The sequence below is a fragment of the Thermobia domestica genome, chromosome 11 (assembly GCF_964235325.1).
Source record: "Thermobia domestica chromosome 11, izTheDome1.hap1.1, whole genome shotgun sequence".
NCBI lineage: Eukaryota > Metazoa > Arthropoda > Insecta > Zygentoma > Lepismatidae > Thermobia > Thermobia domestica.
Window position 1 is genome coordinate 88,955,742 of NC_137464.1, and position 22,754 is coordinate 88,978,495.

The following is a 22,754-nucleotide window of genomic DNA, read 5'->3' on the forward strand; positions in this document are numbered from 1 at the left end:
GCCATATTCCGATTTCTTCTTGATATTACTGACGGTTTGAGTTGAAACTTTAAGTTTCTTCCCTATTTCTTTCTGTTTTAAGGTGGTTTCTTTCAATAAAACACTAATCTGTCCAACTTTGAGAGAACTCAAATCACGAACTTTGCCCATGTCTGCTCAATTGCATAAACACATTAGAAAATCTGGGAAAAAAAGTTGGTATTAAACTTGAATGCACAAGCACACAAAACTAAAGTGATAACATGCAAATGGCAGGCGGACAATGCAATAAACACACATTTCTCCACGCAAATGCCACACTATTACTGAGCTCTGTCCAGACAATGCAGTGATTGTGTCAGGGTTGTCAGACATTTTCTCTCTGTATTGCCAGACACTCCCGTATAAGACTGTAAAACCAACCTAAAATAACTAATAAATATTTGTTTGGTACTGGTGTGGTAAAGTAAATAAAATATTAATTAATAAAATTGTTTGCAAGACATTTTTGCACAAAAGTTTTGTCTTTATCAAAAATCCATAATAATTGTGCCAGTACTGTAGATGTTAATAAAATAATTATGTTTTTTTAGTCACGAATAATAAATAATTATTTTTGTCAGGAAATCTTAAAGAAAATAAGTGAAATTTCAAATAAAATTAGTCTTATGTAGATAGGTTCTGCGTACAAGGGCTTAAACTAGTTATGCAAAAGGTATATTCCGGGTCCGGTAAGGAATTTGGTCCGGGACAGTGATTATTGGTTAAACATAATAAAACTACCTGGAATATAATTTATGCACAAAAAGCAAATAATAATAATAATAATAATAATAATAATAATAATAATAATAATAATAATAATAATAATAATAATAATCATAATAATAATAATAATAATAATAAGAAGAAGAAGAAGAAGAAGAAGAAGAAGAAGCTGGAAACCAAAATTTGCCGGTTTTTTCATGCCTCAAAAACACTAGCTGCAACATAATTTCTTTTGGCTTTGTAGCTGGCCCCCCCTCAAAAACGACGGGCCCCCCCTACATAAACCTGCTGGCTACACCCCTGAATATAGCTATAATAAGAGAAAGGATATGCAAAGAAGTGGCACTGAGGCTGATTTATTTGATACCATCTCGGTAGTATCACGTGACAAAGAGCGCCAGGAACTTTTACTTAATGGAGTGTTGTAAACAAAAGAGGGTGTGCACCCAGAATAATGACATACATTTTTACACAAAATCAAAGGAAACAATATTTTCATGCCCAGGGGTGTGTGTAAGGAAATTTGGGGGAGTGTTAGGGGTGTTGGTGATGTGTAGAATACTCCTTGGATATAATATATATTTTTACAACAGAAGCTGTAAACGTAAAATAAATAAATAAACTACTGAAGTATTAAATTCAAAAAATATTTGCTTATATAATATTTGCCCGGAAAATTAATACAAACTATTAATTTATTTATTAGTTAGTTAATATAGTTTTTATTTATTAAACTATTAATTTATTTGTGGAGTCCATGGATATACCTTATTGTAATGTGTTATGTAATGTAATTGTGTCATTGTAATGAAATTGTGTGATCAGGTTATTTAATAACAAATTTGCGAAACAAATAAATGGAAAGGATAAAATTAAACATAGTAATAAATAATGAGGCTTGTTTTGTAGAAGTTATATTGAAACTGGGAATTAATGTACAACTTATATTTTTCATTCCACACATGCCATTAAAGGTATGTTATTACTCTTAGAAAATGAAAGACAGTAAATACTACAAGCATATGCTACAATATTTAAAGAAATAAGCAATTGCAATATTAATTGCTTTGGATTGCAATTAAAATGCAATTCCTGTATCTATCTTAACTCCACGGGAAGACAAATAACAAATACGTACTCACACAACAGCAAATATTTTATGGCACCATTTTTTTTCTATGAACCAGTAATAAATAGAAAAACTTTACATTTCCAAATAAAACTATAAACATTAAGAAGTCACTTCAAAAAAAGTAGGGGCAACTGTCCCCTCCTGCCCACCCCCCTAGTCGCCACCCATGGTTCCGAGGTCTACAAGTAAAAAAAATCATAAAAGCAAACGTTTGAAGATTTCCGCCTTTTGTTAAGTTTCGTCCGTTAGATTGATTTCTCTGATATTGTTTCACTCACTGGAACAGAATATTGTGTTCATTACTAGTCATGACATACCACAAACATTCATTAACGAAGGACACAGTGGATCAATAGTGGAGCGCTCACCTCTAGTATGAGGGGTCCCTGGTTCGAACCCAGGCCATATGAGTGTGTGGTGGACAACATTGTGTCCGTGGGTTAATCACCCGTCTCCCTTTCCCTACAGGGCATATTCGTGGAACACAAAAGTATAAATTTTATTTTACCTGTAGGTATTTTATTCAGTAATAAGCCAACGTAACTGGTTTGTTATCATTACTGTTAGACAATATCTGTTTATTTATTGGTTTAAATGTTAATGTTCAAAACATTTCAATCAATCTGTAAATGTTCACATGGAATAATATAAAAAATACGAGCATGTTCCATGGGCTGAAAAAAACGACAGGAAGCGCGAAGATATTATGGTGAAATAATATTGCTAATGTGTGAAGTAGTTTGGTAATAGCACTGGTAAATTCTCAGAATGCTCATGAACATGATTATCATCGTAAGTTTGTGCATCCGTGTGTTGAACTCAGTAAATCATTTAGATTATTTTCAGGGGCGTCATTTCAGACCACTTCAGGGCGGCAAGAGCACTAGCGACATAAGACTTTCACGTTTTGTACTAGTATATTAGTAGACAATCAATTAAAATATATGTATTCCTCAAACTCTTGCGGGGGGGGGGGGAATTGCCCCCTCCTGCCTCCTCAATGATGCTCCTGGTTATTTTTATTTCGGGAAATGTTTTTTTTAATATATATATTAATTTCCTTGGGCTTCCTCCGTGAGCGCATAACTATCGAATCCACGACGAACTTACATATAAGAAATTTGCATTCTACTATCAAATAACTATGCTTTTTATATTGTTGATTTTTTCTTAATAATGAATAAAATTCGCTTCGTAGCGTCGCACAGTGTGTAAGAATCTAGGTGGCCAAAAACCGTATCTCGACAAAGAATACTCCAATTTCCATGAAATCTCGTATTTCAGATGACGTTTTGATTGCCACTCCATGTAAAGCTTAATAATATTAATACTAGGAAGTATGGTAATTATACAGGATATTTCAAAAGTTCCCTGACATAGAGTAACTCTGTTATTATCAGAGTTAGAAAATGTAAGAGGAGAAATCGTCTCCAAACATAATGTTTCAATCTAAAGTGAAGGATTTTTTTTTTTTTTTAATTGGGCGAGCCGTTTGGGCTGTACATTCTTTATGCTCCCTATGTTAAATGAAAATGCAACTTTGCCATTTACCTGGACTCACAATATAAGTGAATGAAGTTACTGTCTATTACGCTAACGTGTCGATGGCCAGCCCCCATTTCAAACATGCACCAATTCACCATACTCTTACATATGTAACATCTCTGAGATGACTGGGAAGACAAGGCACTGCAAACTTTCCTGTCCACCATTGTTAAGTGCAGCTCATGTTCAACAGCAATTTTGAGTTTATCATTCACAACTATCTCTGTTGGCACCAAATCTTGTTCTTTCGTGCGAATACTTGTTACCTCTTCCCTAATTATATCCACAGTTTCTTTCACAAACTTCAATTTTATGGGTCGACAGTAGCGGACTGATGAAGGTCTAGGATTCTGCCAAACTACTACGTTTTATTCGTTGTCAATGGCAACAAGCTTGAGTGGCACAAGAGAAATGCTAAACAAAGATTCGTCGCTCGCTAATTCACCCACCACGAATTGTTGTTTACAGCGGCTTTGATCGGAACTACCGTCACAACCTCACTTAGTCAATAGGTTATATCCTCATGGCTAAGTGGCTAGCGTACGCGCATTTGGCGTGGGAGACCTGGGTCGGATTCCCGGCGGGAGCTCATGTGGTTCGGATTCCACGTTAATCAGTAGGTCCACGTCTCATATAGCCTCGCTGCTGAACGGGACGCTAAACTAAAATCAACTGAACTCAATAGGTTATATCGTTGATGTGGCAAACTCGTCAAAGCGTCTCATTAAACTTTACACAAACATTTAACTGTATGATCAAGTAAATCTTGGAGAGGTACTGCTGCAGATATATCTGAATCGGTAATATTAGCTGGATAGCAGTTGTCTTTACTTTGACGCAGTAAGTAATATGGTGGATACAGGTTACTTTTGTACGCCTTAGCATTGTTTCGTAATTCCTTATACTATGGTTTGAGGTCAGTTGTAAATCTATCATCAGGGAGAGAGCTTCATCAGGTTACGTACTGGTACCAGATTTACCTTGCACGAACAATTTTCGTGCTTTTTTTTTTTTTTTTTTTTAACTTCGTTGCGCGTTGTGGAGAGGCAATGACAGTTCTCCCGCTATGCTGGCAGCGTCCTTTTTTTCCTTAATCACATAAATTGTTCAGTGCTGCAGCCACTGTTTCTTTATGTGATCCCTCTTCCACAAGAGTTTTAACTTTTCTTTGCAGTTGATTCTGCAAAACGTTTCTGTGGACGTCCACGACTGTTGCTGCTGTGTGTATCACCTGCACTCTGTTGCAATGAACATGACGCTATTTTATGTATTCCCAAGGTGACCAGAACTTTTACTTTCAAAAACGGAACACATACGAATCGGCGACGGGGAGGGGGCCATTCCACATTGCATTTTGGGACTCAGCAGTGTTTTTAATTCACAAATACACAAGTAAAAATGATAACACCGCGTTTCTAACTTAAGTACTATTCAACAATACTTTTAACTACTTGAACATTCAGAATTCCAACTCAATTTCCACTTGAAGCACAGAACACAGCTGAACCTTCCCAATGATGCTGATACGAAAGAGTGTAGAATTTGCATTGACCATCTATATTTTGAATATTAATTACTGGACACCTGGTCATTTTTGCTTAAAAACGGGACATTTGGGCGTCCCGTTTGAGAATCAGAAAAAAAAAACAGGACAGTGGTTGAAAATAAGGGACTGTCCCGGCAAAACCGGGACGTTTGGTCACCTTGTGTATTCCTAAATCGAGACTGGCATCCCCATTTAACCATAGTCATTGTATTAAAAAAAAAAAAATCGTCCTACTCCTACCATATTTCGTCCACCTGGATCTAGTTTTAGTACACGGAATGCTAATACTGTTATTCACTAGTTTGTGCACATCTTCAGGGTGTTCGTGCAAATTAAACTGTTCTTTTACGTACTTCCAAATGTCTTTATTATGTGCACTTCCGCCACATTTGTTCCACAACTCGAAACTAACTCTACGAGTTAATGCACACATTGTCAATGAAACAATGTTATTGTCACTCTGTTTGCACCTGTTTGCAGCAAACAGTTTTTGTGTCACTTTAAGAATACTATGAAAAATATATTTACAAAGTTTCGTTGCGGAAGACAGGAGTAATACCTTTTAAAAGTCTACATATAAAAGTCTAACTGGTGAAACAAAACGATGCCGCACACCTATATTTTCCGTCTCAGGTTAAAATCAGTAATGCAACAAATTTCGGCACACTGTTTAGTTTGCAGGAGAGTTCATACCTTCATGTATTATATTCGCCTCTTAGACCAACACACACGCAAACTCAGCTGCCTTGCTGTGCACTTTTTACCACATTGACTGGGTGCTGTTTTTCAGCTGTTATATATACTGTATCTGTGAATTTACGTAAAGGACTCTGTGGTCGGGCATACGAAGGTCAGAGAACGAAACAAACCACACATTCTAGTTAGGGAGAGTTTCGTGCACGTGATTATTCACCAATTGAGCTCAAGTCACATTGTTGACGATAACGATTTTTGGCCACCTAGATTAGTGAAATTACACGCTGTGCGTCGGTCGGTGATCGAAATATGAGAATATTAATCAGTTTATTACCTCAGCCTTAAACAATGTCAATAATATAGCAAATTAGTATACTACAACTTTGTCCTAAGAAATTAAAGTATATTCAAATAATTGGTAATACATAAATAAATAGACAAACAGCTTTCTTTTCAAAGAAACCTTAAATTCTGTTACTTTTCTTATTCTTTGTGTTACTAGAAACGTAGTACACATTTGAAAAACATGCATCGTATCTTTCACTAAGCCGTTTCCCTAGTGAGCGGTGCAGATCTTTTCCTCTGTACCTACTTGTGACGTACAAACATGGTGGTCATTGTTTTAAGCGCACGAGTAGCAGACCGGAATTCAATTGCAAATATCAACAGTTAGAATCATCGCATGTGCAAAAGAAAGTGTTCTTCGTAATCAGCTAGATCTGGAGTTTGTTGTGAGCAATAAAAGAATCAGTGGAAATGTCCATTGCTGCCTGAAGATCTTCATTTTGTATATTTATTGGTCTTACGGCACGTGGTGCGTCTTCGAGTGTTTCGTCACCGTCCTTAAACTTGTTAAACCGAGCTGTACTGTCCGCGTAGTCACGACAACCTCATCAAAGGCCTGACATATCTTCAGCCCCGCTGCAGTGGCGTTTGACCCCAGTTTGAACTCGTACATACACGCTCTTATGACGCTCTGTGGAGGTTCCATGTTCGCTCCGTCTATATGCAAATTCACGGTGTAACTGAACTGCCACAACCAGGTAGAACTGCAACAACTACCAACAACTGACCTTCGCCTTATCTCCATTCGCATTCTACTCATGGTATGAGGCCCAATTGAACACAGACCTCCGCAAAAAGCGAAAGAACTTTTTTGGTTACCTTTATATATGTCTGCCTTTATATTTTTAAATATAGGACTAGTGGCTTTCGCGTTATGAAGGTAGACATCCTAGAATCCTGACGTAGATCTATGTTGTATTAAAGATTGTTACCACTGAAGGACTGTATCCCTTTCCTTCGAATTCACAGAAGTTAACTTAATGTTCTTTCTTTCTTTTGTAGTTTGTTTTTCTACAATTTTTTCCATATTACTTTGTACAACGTTTTATCTTTGCAGCTCAAGATATAGACCTATGGTCAATATAAATATAACAAAATATAATTCTATTTTTTCAGTATATTAAGGATTCAGATTCTAAACCTAAGGCTGATCACATAGACCATGAAGTAACTTTACAAGAACCAACAAGCTCAATAAAAATGGTGATTTTCGGCGTAGAGATGAAGGACATTCTCGTGTCTCTTAATAGTGTTAATCAATTAAAGGTTAGTTTAATTTACAATATAGGCAGTAAATTAACACTAAATACTTCCACTTATTGCGTTCATTTAATTGGTATTTTAGTAAATCTATGTAAGGGTTTAGTTTAGTATGGAATCCTACCACATGTGCCGAACTCAAAACCACACATACAGTCTAACCACCTGCACAAACTTCACAGTGTACAGTAGGCTATATATATATATATGAATATAGGAATATGTGAGCATAGAAATTCATTTTAACACGTCACAGAGGGATTATTTAATACCGTATCAGTTAATTTCATAACTTTGCTTTCCACTTAGATCAAAATTATTTTGAACTATGAAAGTTTATGCTGCTGTAATTAGTTACTAGATAAGTTTCAATGTGAATATTGCATAATAATGACTAGACTGTTAAGTCAGGTCTACAATTGTATAATTATTTAAGCATAAAATAGATGAATAAGTATGAATTAGATTTATAAATTCAGACATATTCCTAAAATTTGTAATCACAACAACAGATTGAAAAAGAATACCGATGTTATATATATATATATATTAACTTTGAGTGTTAGAAGTAAAGTATTTCTTTCGGCTTCAGAACAATTATAAAAAGGACAAACACACACCATCATGCCAAAAAAAAAAAAAAAAAAAAAAAAAACTAAGGAATTGAATTGCTGATAAATTCATGTCAGTATATATTTTTTGAAATCATCAAGTTTGTGAAACACAACTTAGTATTGAAAAATCGATAACACGAAAAATAGAAATTACCTACGAACACAATACCACAGAACCAACATTTTTACATTGTATCTTATAGTAATATGCCACAACTGCTAATAAAAAGAGAATATTTATATGTTTAACTTTTTGCTTTGATAATAAAGTCAAAATATTTCTTTTATATATGAGAATAACGATTAAGATGTCAAAGATAAGCGTTACACGTTGGCATCCGAAATTTGTGCACAGTTATAAAGTTCTAGTCGGATAGCCTGTAAGAAAGAGACTATTGTTTAAGCTAAGACTACACTAGATAATATCCAAATGAAAATTTTAGCATCCTAAACTAGTTCTATAGACCTTTTAATGCATTGGAAACGAAGCTCGGAGAACTATGAAAATATTACTGCGACCAGCTCACGATAAACATCAAGGTGATTTTTTTTTAACATTTAAAGAAACAAATCAGTTTTGCCGTTTAAGTTGGGAAATCTGAGAGTAAAACTTTATTGAATATGTTGGCGTCAAATATTCACCTAGTGTGATCTGTAATCGCACAAATACAGTTGACAGATTTTGCAACTCCAAAACGCGCTACCTTGAATGTATTCTAGTTCGCAAACTAAGCTTTTTCGTCTGTGTACCGCAAAGTAATATGGTAATTGAAAATTAGAAACTTTTGAAAGCTATAAACTGGCAGCTTTTAAAACTGAAACTTGGCTATAAATTCTTATCTCTGAATAATTTGGTAAAAATAAAGAACAACAACTACGTTAACAAATACAGCAAGAAAGATTTCCACTTAATCTACGTCCAACTAAATATTAAGAACATTACTAAACTTGTGACAATGTACCTTACAAGCCTATCGAGAAGACTTTCACTTTATAAGTTTTACCTATACTTAAAATATTTCTCACAATCATTAAAATAGAATCAGTGGCGGCTTTTGAGAGAAGATACATTGAAAAAAATTACGATTTTGTAGCTACTAGATATTTGAAGAAAATTTAGTAATGCCCAGGTCCAGACTTTCCTTCGAATCCACAAATGAAAAAAAAGGAAGGATGAAAGAAAAAGAAACGAGAAAAAGAAAAATCAGCATTAAAAATAAAAAGCTACAACTAGTGTTTGGTCACTCTTTCTTATGAGGAGCTTTATGTAGAGAAAACGGGGGGTTAAGTTAAAAATCGATATTATTGTAACAGAGCATTCCGAATTCCTTCTAGCTCCATGCTAATCTTATAAACTACAAATGACGATCAATAAACTGGTTCTGCGAAAGGAACGCAGATATTGTAAAATATTTTACAAGACATTATTGAATGTGTACTTTTTATAATAATTGAGGTCATAATGGAAGGAAAATTGTTATATTTGAATGAACAGAGGAAGGAACGTAGATATTGTAAAATCTTTTTCAATACTTTTTTAAATATTCTTTTACTCGAGATTTCTTCATAGTTTGTTATTAAAATACTAACATATCTTCATTTTATTGTCCTAACAATCCAATATATGTTCCCACTAAAAGAGTTTAGATTGATCGAGCCTCTGGTGTGATAATCACATTATTTCATGTCACGCCCCTCCTCCCATCCTGTTTAAACGAACCAATATATGTTGCCAGAAAATAGTTTAGAATGATCAAGCCCTTGGTGTGATAACCAAAGTATTTCATGTCACGGACCCCTCAATACCAGGCTACGTGCCTGGTAATGCTCTATTTCTTGTATACGAGAAAGATATTAGGTAAGTTTTATTTCCTCAGCTTGCAGCAATAAGATTGTAATTTTACCACCATGACTTTGCTCAACAACCACTAGTAAACAGAATATAAGTTCACAGTTGTTCCTAAGTATGTTTTCAAAATACAGAACTGAAGCACTGTGCTACCGTATAAGGTATTGCTATTAATTTTAAACTTAGTTTAATCTGTTTTACAAGGCAAAGAGCATGTCCTCTGCAAAACTAACGTCATGATTGCCAAAATCAGTATTAAAAAATATTCAAGAAATGAATTTTGCAATTGGACTGTTCTAGCGAATATGATAAATATTACAAGTAAGTGCAAGATGTAAAAGGCAAATGTTACTGGATCAATACAAGTGGATAATTATGAAAGAATTGGTGAAATGAAGAAAGTGGGAAGAATGAAAAGATTTCGAGAAACCGATAGATGTTACCTGATTCACCACAACCCAGTCTGTCTGTAATTGAACCACGGACCTTGTGCGCTGCAAGTGAGCGCTCTATCTCTGAGTCACTTTATTTACAAGATAGAATGTAATTGCAAGATTGTTTTTCCAAAGAGATAAGCCTTGGGCTTTTTGAAGCACTTAGAGTTAGGTACATTTTCTATATTATGTGTTGCTCGCGCATATTTGAGATGTTCTACACCACTTACACAAAGTTATACTGTAAATAATTGTAAGAAACACAATAAACTAATCTGAATCAAAATATTAAAAACAAAACCACATCATGATGTAGAAATCCATGAACTCTTTTTTAAAATGATAAGTTAATCATTTTGTGAATCAATATGCAATTTATTTCTCTTTGAATAGGTGTGGAATATGACAACAAAATCTTTGTTGCACCAAGTAACAGATACTGGTGCTCATTGCGTCACTCATTGTTCCTTAACTGGTGATCTTACGAGAATTTGCATAGGAACTAGTGGTGGATCTGCAATTCTGTATAAGATGACATTAAATTATCGGTTGAGGAATGTATTCTCTGTTAACGTGGCCAAAATATTTGAAGCGGAAACTGTTAAAGAAGCTGAAGGAGCTGGAGGTACGTTTGTCTTTTGTTTCTAAATTTCAAGAGAAATTAGGAAAAATGCCGAGTAAAGCATTATTACTGTTGTTGGCTAAGATATTTGCTACAAATAGATGTATAATAGTGACAACTAATATCGATGGAGAGCCTTATATGTGGGATGTAGCATGCTTTTTGCCATGATATTAGTTGCTTCTGTCTATTATCCGTAATAGACAGGAATTATATAACAATCATGCGAGAGGTTGTATTATAAATCATGAGCTAAACACTTACTTTTAAATTGGTCCTTTATTGTCATTAATGAATGTAGAATTACGTGTAATGTGTATGTTTGTGAGTCGTTAGTTAAATTGTTTGATCACATCAGACAGACTGTTTGTTATTCACTCATCTGAGAGCAACCAGAGATGTAATACCACATACCTCGAAGTTGATGGAATCGAACTCATGGACTCTGAGTTAGATGTCAGCGGTGAACCACAGTGGAAGGGATTCCACTGGAAACTTGAAGTTGATACTCCACAACGGATACCCAGGAACTGATCCTCTGCAACGGATCATCCAGAACTGATCCTATACTACGGATCATCAGCAACTGATCCTGATTCTCTTTGACATTACCTTTTTATGTCATTCACTAAACGATGATCTTGTGGTTTCCTTCCTTACCAAATTTTGATGTTATTACATCTCTTTGCTGAAACCGTAGTTTCTACATTGTCTCTCAGTGACCAAATCTCCAAACAGTCTACGTTTGCGATTTCCACAATTTTACCCAACTTTCAGAATGTGTTGGTGTTAACATAAAATTTACAAAGTTTTACAATTTCATCTTGCCTCAATATTTGTTTACATTGTGTTGACACGTGCAGACTCGTGTCTGTATCGTTACTTCATTCAAAACAAACAACCATAAGCATAATGTAATCTTATTAGTTAATTCGTCTGTCTGTAAGATTTCTCATTTCTGAATGTAAGCCAATTTTAAAATATAATTTAATTTTCATCTTTAGCCAAATAAATGAAATTAACATAGAAATCTATATCCGAATTTAGCGTTCCTTGACAATAGTAATATTAAAGAGTTTGTAATAAGGGGAAATTTTACTTATTTTGAATTGTAGATTTTTTTCATTTTACTTATTTTGAATTGTAGATTGTATTTATTTTTCATAGTCCATCTGCGATTATGTGTGCTATCCGGTCAGTTAGAACCGTAGTGGGCTCGAAATAACAATTCTAATTAACTTGTCTTTTATTTATTTATTTATTTATTTATTCAAAATCTTAATGTGCTTTCTTTACAAATAGTATCTCCTCTAGGGCCTATGAAAAATAACCCGGAAAGAATTGTTTTTGTGACGGATAATGCTGATAATTAACCTGATATTTTCCGTATATAATTATAATAGTAATCAATGTTTCGTAATTTTAATAGCAAACAATGTTTTCTTGTAATTAAAAGTGTAAATATTCAAAGTAATTCGTTTTCTGATATAACACCCCGTTTCTCTTACCTGTTCGAGTGGCAAGAATCATGCAGGATACAATACATAAGTCGAAAAATAAATAGTGTTTTTACTGTCTTATATAAATACTATAATGTGATCTGTTGATAGGATTACAGAAAAGGAATATATTCTTTTTTATGTATATTCTTCGCCAGTACTGATATAATCGTAATTTTCACAAATATCACTTACCTGAATCATTATTTACCTTTCTCTTGGCACCAGCAAAATTATTCAATGAGTGGATTGTAACACAAGTAACCAGAAGTAGGTTCAGAGGCAAGTACAAAACCTGAAAACGAAATGGTAGAAGAATTTATCTACGAAATATGTTCATTCATTATTAAAGAACTGTAATAAAGTAATTTCCAGGAAACCACTTTCTAATGGCATAAAGAATGCACTTAAAATAATAATTTGTAAAATGAATCAGTTTCTACATATTTCAAGTAGAATTATTAAGTATCCTAGTAACAGGATAATAATTGAATAACAAAATTGTAATTATTTCGGATGTCAATAAGTGTTTTTGTTTTATGTGTGTGGTAACAGCACAATAATTAATTTTCGCTAGATTTAAAATATATTTTGAAAAATAAACGTGGCAACTGATATGATTATAAATGTGACTTTATTTCAGCTATAACAATATGTAATGTAAGCTTCAAAAACCTGTTGATTCAATGGTGGAAGTGTTGAATGATTAGGAATGTTGTCGCTTGTCTTGCGATTATTTAATTCCAGGTTAATTTGAATATTATTTTGATTGATTGATTCTAATTTATTGACACTTTTCAGCACCAAGGTAATATGAAATGCGGTCCTACAGTTTACAACGGTAACTTGCTAGAAGTGCTTAAAATTAGCACTATTCCGAAGATAAAAAAGAAGAAAAAATCATAATTATAATTATTAGAGAAATACACGTCATTGTTATAAGTTCTGTAAATATACAAAAAATATAAAATTAAGCAGAATTCATGGGAAATAAATGATTTACAACGAAGGAATCTCGGAATTATTTAATTTAATGAACCAGGTAATATAACTAACAAATAGTTATTGTTTGATTCGATCCTGGGTTTCGGCACTAAATAAAAGATAACTATTTGTTAGTTATATTACCTGGTTCATTAAATTAAATAATTCCGAGATTCCTTCGTTGTAAATCATTTATTTCCCGTGAATTCTGCTTAATTTTATATATTTTTTTTTTTGTATATTTACAGAACTTATAACAATGACGTGTATTTCTATAATAATTATAATTATGATTTTTCTTCTTTTTTATCTTCGGGCTAGTGCTAATTTTAACCACTTCTAGCCCGTTACCGTTGTATAACTTATAACAATGACGTGTATTTCTATAATAATTACAAATATGATTTTCTTCTTTTTTTAAATCTCCGGGCTAGTGCTAATTTTAAGCACTTCTAGCCCATCACCGTTGTAAGTTGAATGGGGAATAAGGACGACACATACTTCCCCCTTAAATTAGTTCTGTACCAAAGGCAAGAACGTTGTTTATCCACTAGAGAGCCGATGGTTGAGCTAAATCGTGAATAACTAACCATTAAACAGAAATATGAGATATACGATGCGGATCTGTACTGTAACAACATTTAATAACATAATTACAACATAAATAAAAGAAACTATTACAAAACTTGGAATAATTTAAGAAAGTACTGTTACTAGGCATCATATAACATGAAGTTCCATAAAATTTTACGATTTAAGACTCGAGTTTCATGGAAAAGCATTATAATGTATGACCAAGAGAAAATAATGAAAAACAGTAAAATATATTTATATGGTATAACTAGTTGTACTATTCAGTATTTATGTTCTCCTTTGGATGCAAATATTAGCTGCCGATCTCGGGCCCAACACCCAGTGGAGGCAGAATTTTTGTGTAACCTCCGCAATAGATGCAACTGAGAAGTTATTTGAATTAAATAGTAATAAACTCCAGTTAAAAATCAGAAATAATTGTGTTAGAAATCTATGCATCGATCACGCAACACTCAGTTGAATGAGCGTCATGTATTTGACGATAGTTTTTCATATCTTAGTAATTTGAGTATATTCAAATACTATATCATTATTACATGCAATTAATGTATTTACCTATGTCTGTTTGCTCATAAAACTTATCCATTCAATTCATTTATTTTGTATATTGGTTTATTTCTTTTTCAGGGCAAGATGCTGGCAACATTAAAACAGTAATAGATCCTTTTACAGAAGTTGAAAATGTTGGTCAAGCTGGATGTATTATTTTCAATGTTTCGTTGCTCGGTAGAAATACTTCTGAGCAAGTTGATGATGATAGTTTTTCGTTATGGGCTTCACATTCCGTGACAAAGTGAGTTTACTATCGGACTGCAAATGTTATTCTTTCTCTTTTTCCGAAGCAAAATTTGAATTTGAGATAGTCATCCTGTGTCAGGTTCTTGTGTTTGCTCTCTTTGAGGAAATATTTGTACATTTTTCTTCCACTCTGCGGAAAATTTCTGTTTTTATTATTCAAAAGTTATTAATTTTCTTCTATAAGTTGATAATATTACCCTTTGCATTCACTATCTTGAAGCATTAGTTTGTAGATTGAAAACTGAGTACATAATCTCAAAATAAGATTAATGTAAATATTAGGAAAATCAGGAAACCTATGACTAAATATTTGATCATCACTTGTAAACGCAGGTAATACTGAACAAATATACTAAGTACTATAAGAAATATATTTAAAAAAAAAATTAATTTCGAGCTTTTAACGCTTCGAAACTATCAGGAACAATAACTTTTAAAAATACGGTCCGATTTAGAAATAAAGCACCAAAAGCAGAATATTGTAAAGTTCTGCTTGTGTAGGGGTAGATAGAGCACAGATAGAACAAATTACAATCCGGAATCGTTCCCCACTGCCGGATTTTATTCTAAAAATCCTCTATTGACAGTATTTTAGAGAAACTACAATTATTTAAATTCTCTAATATAAGGTAGAGAAAGGTGACCCAAGACCCGAGCAGCTTAAGGTAGGATCTCCACAAAGCTCCGAAGCAAGCTAAGTGGAGTGGATTAGGAACACCGATGCTCCGAGCAAGCAGAGAGGGGGTTATATAGTCACAAAGCTCCGAAGCAAGCTAAGCAACTGAGGTTAGAAATACCTACAGAGCTCCGAAGCAAGCTAAGCGACTGAGGTTAGAAATCCCTACGGAGCTCCGAAGCAAACTAAGCGACTGAGGTTAGAAATCCCTACGGAGCTCCAAAGCAAGCTAAGCGACTGAGGTTAGAAATCCCTACAGAGCTCCGAAGCAAGCTAAGCAACTGAGGTTAGAAATCCCTACGGAGCTCCGAAGAAAACTAGAGGCTTTCAGTTATGCATCTTCTAAAGCTCCAGAGCAATCTAAAGGAGGGTTGACCAATCGCAGAATCTTTTCGGTTATATAAGAGCTCCAAATGAGGGGATGGCGCTGCTTTTTCCTCGTCGTCATATGATCCGTGGTAGCGCTGTTGTCTACGTCGTCTACAGCCATAGTACTCCGTAATAAGATGTATATGATTGTTGTTTGTAAATAGAAGCATATGTTGGGTGTTTGTAAACACAAGCACATGTTTGGATGTTTGTAAACATAACCATGTAGGATATTACAATATAATAAAAGGACTAGAAAGCAAAAAGTGATAATAATAAAGTGCTGAAGAGCAGAAAATAATTATTATTCTTATCTATCTATCTATCTATCTATCTATCTATCTATCTATCTATATATATATATATATATATATATATATATATATATATATATATATATATATATATATATATATATATATATATATATACTAGCAGCGTTCACCCCGCTTCGCTGCGGTCACCCCGGAACGCAATAAACTTTGTTACTTAGATAATTTTTACTTTTTCGCTTTCAAGTGATATGATAAAAACCATAGAAGATTGCAGTAAATCTTAACATTATATCGCCTGTCATTTATGTTAACCCGCCCCGCTTCGCTGCGGTCATCCCGGTGCTGGCATATTGTAAAAGTGTCTGTAAAAATAAGCAAATCAATTAAAAAATTTTAAACAGAAGATTCAAGCTATTTTCCGCTGTATATCGCCTGTCATTTATGTTAACCCGCCGAGTGACACGGTCATGCGGGTTGCATATAAATACGTTTATTTTTACCTATGATGAACTAATAACAAAGGATTTGTACGTTATGGACACCTGAATGGTCAATTATCTCAAGACACTGGTAATTAAAAATTAAAGTGATATGATAAAAACCATCTAGGGTCCAAATCCTAATAACCCCCCAAAAATGAAAGAAATTGGTTCAGCCGTATTAGCGTGATGAGCGGACAAAAAATTGTACGTTCTCTTTTATATATATAGAAGATATACCTAACATAAAATTATTTCGATGGTAATTTTATGAGATATTAATATGTTTGGCTTGACACTACTTTAAAACATTTTTATATATAATAGTAATAAATTATTTTCTGCTCGTGAGTGCTTTAGTATTATTATTGCTTGTTTGTCTTTTAGTGCATTTTTCTTTGTCGATTTTTTTTAAAGTGTTAATTTTCTGTTTTACAGCCTGGTTATGAATCGGTTATTTTAGTTTTAAAAATATATTTTCTGCTTTTATAATAGTCTTGGCTTCGATCCTGGCTGTCCTTGTTCGTTAGGGGGCGAATATATCAGTCCTGGGTTCGAAACCTAATGAAAGTCACTTGTTTTATCCCACTTCCTAGGTTAATTTTAGTGTTGGCTCGGGAACACAGAATTCGTGCCAGAACATTTGGGAAATCGACGTTAAAGGCAGATTCTAATTGTCTCTCTAGTGCTGATACAGTTCAGTAATACGAATGTTGTTGTGCTATATAGGCATTAATTTAATGATGCTGAAAAAGAAAAACAAATTAAATTCATTTATACTTAAAAATATAAATCTAGAATGCTATGATAAATATGATAATATACCTTTGGAAAAATACGTAAAATTTAGATATTGTGACTTTAATTAACGACATTTAAAATTTACTACACTAACGTAAATCGGATTACACAATGGCACTTAGGTTCAACCAATTTAAATATAATAAAACATTTTATACCTGGTCCAATAATTGCGGGAGTTGTGGACGTCGCGAGCTACCGGTTGAACTTCACTTTTGCATTACCATTGTTTCTCTTTTGCTGGCTTCTTAGATGATTTGGAGGGAGGGAAATGTTCCTTGGAAAGTCCCATGATGTACGATATTTTTTTGAGGAAATAATTATTTGTAAAATTTTCTCTGACGCTTCTGGTTCATTCAGGAAAAGACGATTTCGTAGGCGATTTGGATCCCCTACGAAACATGTATGAACAAATACGCAGTGTTGGGTAAGTTACTTGTAAAAATGTAACGTGTTACAAGTTACTTTACTTTCTCTTAAAATGTAACGCGTTAGTAACGCGTTACTTGCCTCAAAAAAGTAACTGTTACTTTACTTCGAAAGTAACGCGTTACTAACGCGTTACTTTTACGTCCGAAACTTTGAATATGTGGAAAAAATCTTATTACTTCAGTTTTCCGTACTGCTATTACTACCGCTATATTATTATTATTATTATTATTATTATTATTATTATTATTATTATTATTATTATTATTATTATTATTATTGCACGTTCTGTAACATTGACTAAAATGCCTTACTGCGTTACTCGTAGGGATGGGCACGAGTGAATTCGAGCAAGTTTTCTTTGAAACTCGATTCGACTAGAAACAGACATCTTTGAGCTCGACCCGAGAACTCATCTTGAAAAATTTTCTCCAACTCGACTCGAATTCGGGTCGAGTTTCCAGTCGAGTCGAGTCAAATCTGGTGTATAGTTTCGAGTACTCTCTTCAAGTATCTTACATAGACAATATAATTATTATCAATGGTACTACTATTACTACAACTTCTTTTTCTTTTTCTCCTATTATTATTATTATTATTATTATTATTATTATTATTATTATTATTATTATTATTATTATTATTATTATTATTATTATTATTATTATTATTATAACAACACTGTGTATAAACATGAAAGATAGGCGGTTTATATGAATACTAAAAAAGTAGTTGGTTGCCAACCTCGGTAGTCGTGAAGTCTAGGAGTAAAGAACATTGTTCACGAGCTTCTGAATTTGGGTTGAGTGTCTAGGTTGAGTATTCGGGCTCGAGCCAAATGTTGTTACAAGTTATAGGGCACTGGCCAAATATCTTCAAAACTGCTCGGCCCGGGTTTAGAATGGTCAACGACTCGAGCAGATCGGCTCACAGCTCATTCACTATCGATTCAAACCGAGAAGTGAGCTGAGCCAACTCACCCAACCGAGTCGGCTAGAGCCCTTCGCTCAGTTGAGTCGAACCGAGCAGATGGCTTATCCCAACCAAGCCAGCTCGAGCCGATGGTTCACCCCAAGCGAGCCGGCTCGAGCCATCGGCTTAGTTAAGCCGAGCCGAGCTAAGCTTGTTATAAAAAAAATCTCTTGTAGTCTCGCTATCGAGACGAGACAAGATGCGAGCAGTGTCCTCTCTAGTAAGCAACACTAAAAGTATTCCATATTACTGCTTAGCTTACATTTCTAATTTCTTTCGCTTTCCAGTATAATCAGCCCATGATTTCAAAACGAGTTAAAACGAGCGAGCCACTTATCAAACTCGACTCGACTCGAAACTGACGCCAAAAAACAGTGAATCGGTTCGGAACTCGGATCGAGAATATTACTTTTGACTCGACTCGAAACTTCCCTTGGATTCGAGTCGAGTTTTAGCTTGACTCGTGCCCATCCCTATGCGTTAGAAAAAATGGTTGCTTATTATTATTCTGCTAAACTAATTATATAATAATAACAATGTTAAAAAAAATGTAAAATTAAAAATACAGAATATAGAGAAACATTACACTATAACTGACGAAATGAGAGCACATGAACTGGGGGTGAATCAAAATTGCCAATAACTCTAAAATCGATACATGCTTTTTAAAGCTAGTTGTTCCAAACTCTATAATCAACGGGACTTTAGGATATGCAAACTGATCTAAAAGAACCCTAATATTACATACCATCAACATTACATCAATAAAGTAGGCCTGCTCATCAGAACACCGTTTATTCATATTAAACCCTTACTGAATGTCGTTCATTATGGCACCCTAATTGTTGATAAATATTTCCCACCGGGGCACCACTTTACTTTTAAATTCTCTTCAGCAATGGCGTACTTACGATTTTGTTTCGGTGGGGCTTTGCCTGAAAATCTGAAAATTCTACAAGATATTTTATATACTTTACTATAGTAAGATTTCGGGGGGCCTTAAGCCCGGAAGCCCCACCCCTAAATACGCCACTGCTGTTTACCATCAGCTTTTAAGGAAAAGTATTCTTTCAAATGTTCGAACGATAAAATATTTTCGTTCTCCTTCTTTATAAAAACAACATCATTCAAAGTAAAATAGACTACCAGTACCATTGCACTCGTAGTTCACTCACTCAATGTATTGATTTGGAGCTGTTAAAATCTAAGACAAAAATCATCCAGGTGCTTGCAATCAGTGCACGTGATTTCACTGGGACTGTCCTCATCTTCCAAAAGCAGTAAGTGGCACTATATTTTGTTATGTAAATAAACAAATCAAATTGTATCTATGAATGTATTTGCAAGCCTACCAACGTAAAGTTCGTAAGGCGAAACGGGAAAATGCACATCGAAATTTCCCGTTCCGCCTTGCATTAAGATGAAAAGGGATAACAGGTTTTACATGCTAATTTCATTGCTAAAGGCCATAAGGCGAAACGGGAAAAGGCGAACAGTGCAGGAATTGTCGGTCACTGACATCGTTCATGCTCCATTGTTCCATTCTGAGAAATTCACTTACAGGAAAGAAACATTTGTTTCCGAAAAAAAATATACATATATTGTAGTTACTCATCCGAAACATAACGCGAAAATGTAACGCAAACTAAGTACGTTACTTAAAAATTTGTAACGCGTTACCGTTACAGTTACTTTGGAAAAAATGTAACGCGTTACTAGGAAACGTTACTTAAAAAGTAACGCGTTACTTGCGTTACGTTACTTCCCAAGACTGCAAATACGTAATAGACTAATAATAATGTTTTTTTAAAAAAATAAGTGTAAGAATCTTTTTTGGGAATAGCTCATTACATGAGTGGAAACCGCATCAAAATATCACGTGTCCTAAAAAGTAGTGAGCCTTTTGCGCACGAAATGGCATTAGTGTCCCAAATCGCAGAGTGTCCGACCTAAGTTCATTTGACAGCTGACAGTTGAAGGTAATAAATGTGGAAAAGTGTTGGAATTTTTATAATCGGCCGTAAGATATTGCGTCGTGAAGATGAGTGAACTTCCCGAAAAACTGTGCTACATTTTACAATTTTATTTCAATACAGGCTCAAAGGCTGCTTAAACTCGTGAAGAAATATGTACTATTTATAGGGAAAATACGCCGCTCTTACCAAAGGTTAGAGCGTTAGCGACTACGCTATGCAGGGAGTATATATCTACAAAGAGAAATGACTGCTGGTTTTAAATACTATGAACTGTACGGAATTATAATTATTGCAAACACTCATGTTTATCAAATCAAGCACATTTTGTTCAAAGAAGTGCTATTCATGCCAATAATATAAGTGCCCGGGCGTGGTTAAATATCTAATTGCGCTTTTTCTATTAATTTGGAAACACTGAAACCGATAAAACTACTTCCGTCCATAGAGTTACGAGAAAATTGATCTCAAAGAGTGCGGCCAACAAAGCATTAGCCTTTAGCCCCAATTTCATCTCTCCCTGAATTTGCTCGAACTTGAGTGCAAGCGATAGCGTCGGTGCATAGAATATGACTCTGAAGGAACTAGAGTGGTCAAATGCACCGTTCCTGCGTTATCGCGTTCCAAAGTGTGGGATGCCACGAGATGGAGCCAGTATCGAGACGCAGCTGCGTCGCCTCTTAACGCCTCAAGGGTATTTGTATAAAGTGTAAAGGTACCAAGGATGTTATAAAATAGAGGATCTGCCCATACGTATCTTCATCCTATGAACTCAGTGAAGCCGAAAACCAACTGAGCATCGTCTGAGCTGGTACGTCTGATTGGCTACTCTCGTTTGCGCCATTTTGTTGGCTCGAAACATTGCGATCTTAGTGGTGCGGAGCGGGCAGAGTAGGTATGGCGGAACTGAGACGTATAGGTTCACGATTTTGTTGTATGGGCAGATCCTTTATTTTATAACACCCTTGAAAGGTACCACGTTATATTGGTCACAGATATAACTCCATATCCTATTAAACTCGTTGATCAAGCTCGTTGTTGCGAGCCTGGAGCACGTACAGTAGGATGTTGTTCACACATGGCAACTATTATTTAGTACTTCTCTTACGGCCACAACTACGAGTTTGTTGTTCCCGGTCATCGATAGTCTACGTTTCTCTTCGCATTGAAAATGCTTCCGATGATGAGGATGTTTCTGATTGAGTTTCATAAACTAAAGTGCCACGTTGGTCTCAACCTCGATGCTGGCGCCATCTTGTGGCATTCCACACTTTTGAAACGCTATATCTCTTTCACAGTTGTGTTCTTACGCATCGAAAGTTATTGATTGCAATCACGTTCGGGCAAATTCATGGGGAGACGAGATTGGGGCTAAATCTGGACGCACTCTTTGGGAATATAATAGCATTTATATTCCAACTTTGAGATAATTTTTCTCGTGACCCCATGAACAGATGTTTTAAAATATTTTCATTGGATTCAACGTGCTCAAATTAGTATAAAAAGCATAACTAGAAATTTATCCAACCATGGGCACTTATATACCATTGACAGTAGTTCTTTATCATTGCTATTTTTAACTTGAATATATTCATATTGTTATTTAAAAAAAAATACCGTCTTTGAAATAGAAGTATTCAGAAAGTATGACTTCCAAATGGTTGTGTCCATATTTAATTACAGAGATCAGGAGATCTAAAATAATGCATTTGATACTAATGTAATATTTATCACATTCTAGATCCATATTAGCACCAGGACCACTGTTAATTATATGCTGTAATCTTGGTATAGTTATTATGGATTATAAAACACAAGATCTATTGGCTTGTGTGAGATTTTCAGGTAAGCCTTATAATTTGCTGGGTATTATCGAAAGAGGTATGTTTACCGAACTTGCATATAACTGTCTACTGAAGAAATATAGAAATTTATTACTTTCTTTATTAAGGGGAAAATACGTTGAACTGATTCATAAATAATTTTCAGGGTGTAGGAAATATTTATAATTGAATAATTAAATTAATATGTGCACTTTCTGTGCTAGATAGATGCATGAAAGAGAAATATTTTGTTTCCATTTTCAAATTATTACAAACGACTGAAAAATGTCAT

General features: G+C 34.5%; 1 protein-coding gene across 2 annotated transcripts in view; it reads left to right on the plus strand.

Annotated features, from left to right (window-relative positions):
• LOC145664270 (WD repeat-containing protein 27-like) overlaps positions 1-22,754 on the plus strand; it is a 148,530-nt gene that overhangs the window by 74,518 nt on the left and 51,258 nt on the right. For both annotated transcript variants that reach the window (XM_081730792.1, XM_081730791.1), the window contains exons 5-8: positions 7,128-7,277; positions 10,562-10,793; positions 14,495-14,660; positions 22,381-22,484. In XM_081730792.1, coding sequence (XP_081586918.1) covers positions 7,128-7,277; positions 10,562-10,793; positions 14,495-14,660; positions 22,381-22,484 — 652 coding nt within the window. The remainder of the gene's footprint in view (positions 1-7,127; positions 7,278-10,561; positions 10,794-14,494; positions 14,661-22,380; positions 22,485-22,754) is intronic.